At 37.9% G+C, this 9,315-nt stretch overlaps 1 protein-coding gene across 3 annotated transcripts in view; it reads left to right on the forward strand.

The window, feature by feature from the left end:
- Positions 1 to 9,315, forward strand: part of LOC106877082 (uncharacterized) — a 104,694-nt gene that overhangs the window by 82,729 nt on the left and 12,650 nt on the right. For all 3 annotated transcript variants that reach the window (XR_008263869.1, XM_014925881.2, XM_014925872.2), the window contains 5 exons: positions 1,098 to 1,168; positions 2,482 to 2,583; positions 5,129 to 5,201; positions 7,240 to 7,336; positions 8,538 to 8,703. Coding sequence is in view for 2 of the 3 variants with exons in the window: in XM_014925881.2 (XP_014781367.1) it covers positions 1,098 to 1,168; positions 2,482 to 2,583; positions 5,129 to 5,201; positions 7,240 to 7,336; positions 8,538 to 8,703 (509 nt within the window). In the remaining variant the exon portion in view is untranslated. The remainder of the gene's footprint in view (positions 1 to 1,097; positions 1,169 to 2,481; positions 2,584 to 5,128; positions 5,202 to 7,239; positions 7,337 to 8,537; positions 8,704 to 9,315) is intronic.

The following is a 9,315-nucleotide window of genomic DNA, read 5'->3' on the forward strand; positions in this document are numbered from 1 at the left end:
TTGTTGGATATTGATATTAACATTACAGAAATATTGTAAAAAGGTTGGTGTATTGATAGAATAAATAGAGTGATGGATAAAATGTCTGCAGTATTTGTGTACTTTTATGCTTTGAGTTCGAATCCTGCCGTGACCACCACTATGTAACATCATTCTAGGGTTGATTAAATATGTACCAGTCTAATTCACTGGACCCTTTTCCCTACATCTGAGGCATGGTGCCTTTGTAAGGAAAAAAAATTAATATTAAACCCTAACCCTAACCCTACACTCTCTGAGTGGTTGGCGTTAGGAAAGGCATCCAGCTGTAGAAACTCTGCCAAATTAGATTGGAGCCTGGTGTTGCCATCCGGTTTCACCAGTCCTCAGTCAAATCGTCCAACCCATGCTAGCATGGAAAGCGGACGTTAAACGATGATGATGATGATTAATAGGGTACAGACATGGCTGTGTGGTTAAGAAACTTGCTTTGCAATCATGTGCTCTCAGATTCAGTCCTGCTTGACACTTTGAGAAGGTGTCTTCTACAATAGTCCTGGGCTGACCATTGTTCGTTGATGGTAACTGTGTGGAGGTTCATTATATGGTTGTGCCTTTTTGTGTTTGTCACCTACCACCACTTGACAGATAGTGTTGGTTTGTTTACATCCCCTTAACTTAGTGGTTCAGCAAGAGGGAACAATAGAATAAGTACCAGACTTAAAATGAGCATTGGGGTCATTTGGTTCACTTAAGCATTGAAGATGGTGTCCCAGCATATCTGAAGTGCAATGGTTGAAGCAACCAAAATATAAAATCAATATTAAATGTAAATTAATTTGGAATTATATTCACACTGAAAATATATTGATTTACTTGAGCAAACAAACAAGGTAATGGCTATGGTAAAATGTTTTGCACACTAATATTTTCATCCTGGTGTGTGTATGTTCGTGTATGTGTGTGAATTTTTTGTTTTGGTTATAAAGATATATTTGTAATCCTCATTAATTTCATGGATGTTTTCAAAATTCTTTCTCTTACTTTTAGGTTTTATTATCTTACTTCAACATTATTGTTGTAATTGTTGTTTTTCATTTCTTCATTCCTGTTTTCAGAACAATACCTTATCAAATTTGCAATCAGGTTTAACGTACAAGAATGAAAACAAGATAAATGAAGCTATCAAGTATGTGTAATCTTTTCTTTCTGTTTTATTTTTCTTTCCTTTTATATAATATTTATGAGCAAAATAAATAAGCAAATTTAATTTATTTTAACCCTTTAGCATTTAAACTGGCTATATCAGGTCAAGATGTTCTACCTGTTTTATGTTCAAACCAGTCAGATCTGGCCTTTCACACCCGCCCTACAATGTCATTCTAAATGTAAACAATCACATTGTAAAAATCTCAAAACCACAACATAATCCACAATTAATACAAAGCAATGTGAATAAATAAGCTTTACAGTTGACAAAGTAATTTGGATGCTAAAGAGTTAAACCTTAATAAATTCTCTCTCTGAATCAGATTTTGCTTCATGTAATGTCTTATTGAAGTTAGGCTAGTAAGTGAGGACTGACTGTAAAATATTGACATACATTCTGGGATTTTGGAAAGTTCTACAAGGTATCCAAGACAAAATACTGCTAACTTAGAACTTAGTACTTAAACTGGGAAGAATATGGATTTCTTGAGACTATGCTCTGACAATGCACTGAACAAGATGATGGCTACTGCCTGAAAGCAAAGACACCTTGGGGTTCCCCACTACCTTAATTAACAGGAATAGTATAAATTTGAGGAAATTTTGTGACCCTTCACACTTGCACCTGAGGTCGACTACTCCCACTCCTTAACAACCTCTCTTGTCAGACCTTTGTCAGTAGACAATGTGTAAAATCTCCCTTTTTTTGAATTGTTAACAAGTAACGTAAGAAAAAAATCTTTTTAAATCACCATCATCATCATCATCGTCATTTAACGTCCGCTTTCCATGCTAGCATGGGTTGGACGATTTGACTGAGGACTGGTGAAACCAGATGGCTACACCAGGCTCCAAGCTGATCTGGCAGAGTTTCTACAGCTGGATGCCCTTCCTAACGCCAACCACTCCAAAAGTGTAGTGGGTGCTTTTACGTGCCGCCGGCACGAAGGCCAGTCAGGCGGTACTGGCAACAGCCACGCTCAAAATGGTGTATTTTATGTGCCACCCGCACAAGAGCCAGTCCAGGGGCACTGGCAACGATCTCACTCGAAAGTCCTTCCACATGCCGCGGGCACAAGTGCCAGAAAGGCACCACTGGGCACAGGTGCCATCACGATATAATATAGATTATATAATTTTTTTTACATCAGCACCAGTTAAATGTTGCTTTTTACCTAATCATGTTGTTATACATTTAGTGCTGTACCATGTTTAGATTGCGCTAGCTGTTGTTTAATTATTGTGAACATAATTTTATAAATGTTATATTTTGTACATCTGCTTAATCAATAGGAATTTGGAGCGGCAATTAAACTGTAACAACTTTACACTTCGTGAAGAAAAAAAAATTGTTGCAGAGATAGACAGCTTGAAGAGATCTAAGAAACCTTTAGCGTATGTATAACTTTATATTGAAGTTTTAATATGTGTATATATTTAACTAACCCATCCACCTTGCTTTCCTTCCATAACCCTTTATGGTTTCTTGGCAGCTTCATCTCTTTCTATCTTTCATAGTCCCTTTTTCCCACACTTACCACCCATATTTGCCTTTCAGCATTAGGAAAGGCACCCAGCCATAGAAACCATGTCAAAGCTGACAGAGCTTGATGCAGCCCTGCAGCTTGCCAGACCCTGTCAAACTGTCCAGCTTGGAAAATGGATGCTAAATGTGGATGATGATAATGAATGTGGGATAACACTGGATACCGACTACACAACCCACACCATCGCCTACACTACTCTATACTTTTCTCTCTCTCTCTCTATCTCTCTCTCTCTCTCCGTCACACATTAACCCTTGACACCAATCCTTTCTCTTTTCTCTCCTGATCCTTTCATATTGTCTTCCACAAAATAAATCTATTCCTATCACCATACTCTACCCTCTCTCAGTACATGGCTTAAAATCATCTCTCTCTCTCTCTCTCTCCCTCCTTTCCTCCCTTGAATTAGTTATGGGGTTTCTTTATTAACAAGTCGACAAAACAACAAATGTTTTTTATAAAGCTGAATACCTCAACAAAATTGAAAAAATTAATGCATTGCAGATTGGTTGATTACCTGTTGTATAATGATGTCCTGTGGAGGCGCAATGGCCCAGTGGTTAGGGCAGCGGACTCGCGGAAGTTACGGGGATGTAAACACACCACCATCGGTTGTCAAGCGACACAAACATACACACACACACATACATACATATATATATACGACGGGCTTCTTTTAGTTTCCGTCTACCAAATCCACTCACAAGGCTTTGGTCAGCCTGAGGCTATAGTAGAAGACACTTGCCCAAGATGCCACGCAGTGGGAATGAACCCGGAACTATGTATTTGGTAAGCAAGCTACTTACCACACAGCTACCCCTGCGCCTGTGCACCTGAGAATAATTGCATTTATCTCACATTTGTGACATATGGCATTTCTTGCTACACATTTGACTATTTGCCCACACTTCTAAGAAACAGCTGCTGAAATTTGATGTTCTCCTTTGTAATTAGTACTAGTAGTAGTTATTATGTATCAGGAAGACTGTTAATAAATTAATGTGGCAAGTCAACATTCACCTTAAGCAAGGGAAAGAACTCAACAATCACTGGACATCAGTTATAAAACAATGTAGAATAAGTTCATCATCGTTTTTAATGTCCACTTTTATTTGTTTGCGTGGGTCGGATGGAATTTGTGAACAGACGACCTTCTTCTCGTCAATCCTCACCTGTTTCCAAGCAAGGTAATATTTCTCCACGGCTAAATAGGTTTTCCATGGAAGACTAGAAATGAATAACATTACTTGTATGATGGTGATGCTTGTTTACAGCTATCATGTGATGTTAAGTCAAATGGACACATACACACACTAGGTTTCTTTCAGTTTTCATCTTCCAAATCCACTCACAAAGCTTTGGTTATCCTGGTGGCGAGCTGGCAGAAACATTAACACGACGTGTAAAATGCTTAGCGGTATTTCGTCTGCTGCTACATTCTGAGTTCGAATTCTGCCGAGGTCGACTTTGCCTTTCATCCTATCAGGGTCGATTAAATAAGTACCAGTTACGCACTGAGGTCGATATGATCGACTTAATCCGTTCGTCTGTCCTTGTTTGTCCCCTCTGTGTGTAGCCTCTTGTGGGCAGTAAAGAAATAAGGCTTTGGTTATCCTGGTGCTATAATAGAATATCCTTGCCTAAAATGTTGTTCAGGGGACTGAACCTGAAACCACATGGTTTGGAAGCAAGCTTTTTAAGTATACAACCAAGCCTCTGCCTACTGCTACATCTGCACCTACCTTCTTAATTAAACATTCCTAAACATCCCTCCTAAACATGAAGATCCTGAAACAAAGGTTACGCCATACTATTATCAAGGATCTTTTCTGGTGGACACACATCCTCAACATAAATATCATTACAAAATCTGGCTTTGCTCTGTCAGAATGAGAAAATACTCCAGCCTCCGTTTTCTATTCATCATCATCATCATCATTTAACATCCGCTTTCCATGCTAGCATGGGTTGGACGATTTGACTGAGGACTGGTGAATCAGATGGCTACACTAGGCTCCAATCCGATTTGGCAGAGTTTCTGCAGCTGGATGCCCTTCCTAACGCCAACCACTCCGAGAGTGTAATGGGTGCTTTTACGTGCCACCGGCACGTAGGCCAGTCAGGCGGTACTGGCAACGGCCACGCTCAAAATGGTGTATTTTACGTGCCACCTGCACAAGAGCCAGTCCAGGGGCACTGGCAACAGTGGAACTCCCAATACAGTATTGCACCCACATTTGGGACAGTGCTGATACTTTACACTAACATCTGAGACCACAGCCACAGAAGGGCCACTCACATGATTTTATTTCTTTTGTGCATATCACAAGATTTGTAGAAGTTTTTGGTCAAGTGCATTTCTGATGTTAATTTCTGGTATTCATGTTTTATAGGAACTATAGGGCACAAAAGAAGGAAATTGATGAACTCAGGGCACAACAGACAAAAAAACGCAAAGAAAATGATGTAAGTTTTTTTTTTTTTTTTTTCTGTATGTGTGTATAGGAATCTTCTCAAATTATCTGTACTGTTAAACTAAAATCCCATTATTTTATCAAATCCTTTTACTTATATAAGTTTGTTATCAATTTTTTCACCTTAGAATTGGCAGGATGGTTTTACAAATTGGGTTATATATAGGAAGTGACGTTTTTTAAAGTAAGCCACGTCTCCTACGAGTAACTTCACTTTAAAATAAGAGTTACTCGAGACCTAAGTAAGCAGAGTTATGTGCCTTGTTAAGGAGCATAATACTTTTGATACCAACCTGCTCAAGGCTAATGAAGGCGCATGGCTCTGTGGTTAGAGCGTCAATCTTACAATCGTGAGGTTGTGAGTTCAAATCCCGGACCGGGCTGCATGTTGTGTTCTTGAGCAAGACACTTTATTTCATGTTGCTCCAGTTCACTCAGCTGTAGAAATGAGTTGCAATGTCACTGGTGTCAATCTGTATAGGCCTTTGCCTTTCCCTTGGATAACACAGGTGGCGTGGAGAGGGGAGGCCGGTATGCATGGACAACTGCTGGTCTTCCATAAACAACCTTGCCTGGACTTGTGTCTAGGAGGGTAACTTTCTAAGTGCAATCTCATGGTCATTCGTAACCGAAGGGGGTCTCCAACATGTTCAAGGCTACCTCTGGTTCCATGGTACAAACTGCCTCTTTTAAAGTGATTTAAATTAAAATCTTTCCTCAAAATTTCATATATAACACCAACTTAATAAGGACAAAGTTATTTTAGTAACTTTTTCATTCTTTTCCGAATTGTGTATTTTGAAAGAAATACAGTGATAAAAGAATTTTAAAGAATTACTTGTTAGTCTATCTTTTTACTTTCACTTTGTCCCATTCATTTACAAATTTAAAAACTAAGGGATTTGCCGTTAAAGGGAAGAATTAAAAACTCCATTGAGAGTATTGTTCCAGTATTATTCTATGTTTGGTTACTAGTTATTCAGCATTGATTCATTTGTTAACATTAACAAAATTTTTCAAACTTAAACAAGAGTGTTTGATTTAATTAAATTTAATTTAATTACTTGTTTCTGATTAGTCAATAGAAAGTCTGTGCAAGGTATACCTTTTTACATGCATTTTGTCTAAATCAAGTCAACAGAGATCATAAATAAGAAATATTTGTGTAGTACTATGTTGAAGAAATGGAGGCGCAATGTCCCAGTGGTTAGGGCAGCGGACTCGTGGTCATAGGATCGCGGTTTCAATTCCCAGACCGGGCGTTGTGAGTGTTTATTGAGTGAAAACACCTAAAGTTCCACGAGGCTCCGGCAGGGGATGGTGGCGAACCCTGCTGTACTCTTCCACCGCAACTTTCTCTCACTCTTACTTCCTGTTTCTGTTGTGCCTGTAATTCAAAGGGTCAGCCTTGTCACACTGTGTCACGCTGAATCTCTCCGAGAACTACGTTAAGGGTACACGTGTCTGTGGAGTGCTCAGCCACTTGCATGTTAATTTCACGAGCAGGCTGTTCCGTTGATCGGATCAACTGGAACCCTCGACGTCGTAAGTGACGGAGTGCCAACAGCAATGTTGAAGAAATATATGCTAGTGAACTAAAAGCAATTATTTATTTTATTAAATGAGATAGAACTTAGAAATGGAATTTAGAAAATGCATATATAGTAGCGTGAAACTTATAATGTTGACATTATAAACAAAAAATATATTAATTTTTTTGTCTAATGTCAGTAATATTTTATGCACACAATTTCATTGAGATGCCATTCGTAGAATTACACAAAGTGATAAAATATATTGATTGACTCAATCAAATTGATTTAAGATGTTCTAAATCTGGGACTTTGTTATCCCATCATAAAGACAAAGATTAATTTAATTTTAAAATTTCACAAATTAAAACAAGTTAATTGCCAATTAAATCCTTATAATTTTAGCATTAGTGTCAGAAGGTAGCACTATAGACAAATTACATTTTTTACCATAAAGAAGAATCTTAAATATAGGACTGTATTCACTTCTTTTTCTAGGACTTCTATCACAAAATTCATCACCTTCGGGATAAAGAAGAAGAAAAACAAAAACGTTCAGTGTTCTTACAGAAAAGCATTAAAGAACTGCATTCAGGTAAGCTGTTTTTTTTTCTTTTTTAACATTTCTTGGAATAATACTTTAACTATATCTCAGGGAAGAAATATTAAATATTATGTTGATAAATTTTTCAGTTGTTGCTGTATCTACTAATTGATAAAGCAGTTTTGTGTAAAAATGAGATCTTACTTCTTTTTATTTAAAACACCAGTTTGTTCACTAAATTAGATAGCTTGAAATATTTAAAAAGTAAAATTTGATGGAAAACAGTTCATATTGTGAAGGATCAACTAAAAATAGTCCTTGTCTTTTGTGTATTCTTTGCTATTTTCTTTTAATTTATTGTCAAGAGAACTTACACTTAAAATAAATATAGAAGTCTTATGAATGTGCTTGACGCTTTTAATACTGTAAAATGATGAATTAATGAGGAAGCCAATCTGCTAAAAATAGCAGATGAATTTCCCTTAAAATCCTATCTTACCATCTTAAAAATTGTAAGACACATTTGATAATGTGGTCCTAGACAAGCTTTCTTTAAAAATGATGGGAATGTTACCACTGGAATGCTTTACATTTACTCAGCCAGGATGTGACTAAAATACAGCACATAACCACTCACCTTGCTCCTACATCATTGCATTTATCTGGAGCTTCATCACTTCGTCTCATGCTTTCATTGGTTCTTTTCTGTCAGGATCACTTTAATACACATCATTTATTTTCCATGCCCAGCGTCGCCTTTCTGGCACTTGTGCCCGCGGCATGTGTAAGGACTTTCGAGCGAGATCGTTGCCAGTGCCCCTGGACTGGCTCTTGTGCGGGTGGCACATAAAATACACCATTTTGAGCGTGGCCATTGCCAGTACCGCCTGACTGACCTTTGTGCCGGTGGCACGTAAAAAGCACCCACTACCCTCTCTGAGTGGTTGGTGTTAGGAAGGGCATCCAGCTGTAGAAACTGCCAAATCAGATTGGAGCCTGGTGTAGCCATCTGGTTTCACCAGTCCTCAGTCAAATCGTCCAACCCATGCTAGCATGGAAAGCAGACGTTAAACGATGATGATGATAATGGTCCCATTTCACTACCTACTTCTTCAATATTGGTTTAAGCAGAAATCCTGACAGTGTTTGTTGTCTCCCCTAGAGAGATGATTGTACCACACTGCTAATGCAAGTTTATTTAATTCATTTTTTTCTTGTTTCTTTTTTTTTTTTCCTTACCTTTTTCTTTTAGAAATTGATAAGTTAGAAGAACAAAAGAAAATACTTTTAGCAGATTTCAAGAAACAAGAAAAAGACTACAATGTCATGAAAGACATTGCTCGTAAGAAGAAACACAAACGTACTCAACCTCAAGAAGAAGAAAAAACGCAGCATGAAAAAATAACTAATTATATAAGGTATTTAATATTCCTAAAACTTTCTTCTCTCAATATATTGTCAAAGAAAGTATGTTGACCAAGTGGTTAAAAATCTTGCATTATTTTCATTAAATTTAAAGCTATCAGTCTTTAGGCCTACTTTTGGATACAATTCATTACTCTACAGGTCTGTTTAATTAGGTGAAAGTTGCTACCACTGGTGAAGGCACGTGGCTCAGTGGTTAGAGCATCAAGCTCACAATTATAAGGTAGTGAGTTCGATTCCTGGACCAGGCTGTGTGTTGTGTTCTTGAGCAAGACCCTTTATTTCACATTGCTCCTGTTCACTCAGCTGTAGAAATGAGTTGCAACATCACTGGTACCAAACTGTATTGGCCTCTGCCTTTCCCTTGGATAACATTGGTTGTGTAGAGAAGGGAGGCTGGTATGCATGGGCGACTGCTGGTCTTCCATAAACAACCTTGCCCAAACTTGTGCCTCGGAGGGGAACTTTCTAGGTGCAATTCCATGGTCGTTCATGACCAAAGTGGGTCTTTACCAATAAAGATATATTTATCATTAGGAGAAGGTCTATATTACTCAACCTCTGCAAACAAAAGTGAAGAAATAAATACATCAACTTCTTCATAC

Source organism: Octopus bimaculoides, chromosome 4 (assembly GCF_001194135.2).
Source record: "Octopus bimaculoides isolate UCB-OBI-ISO-001 chromosome 4, ASM119413v2, whole genome shotgun sequence".
NCBI classification, from domain to species: domain Eukaryota; kingdom Metazoa; phylum Mollusca; class Cephalopoda; order Octopoda; family Octopodidae; genus Octopus; species Octopus bimaculoides.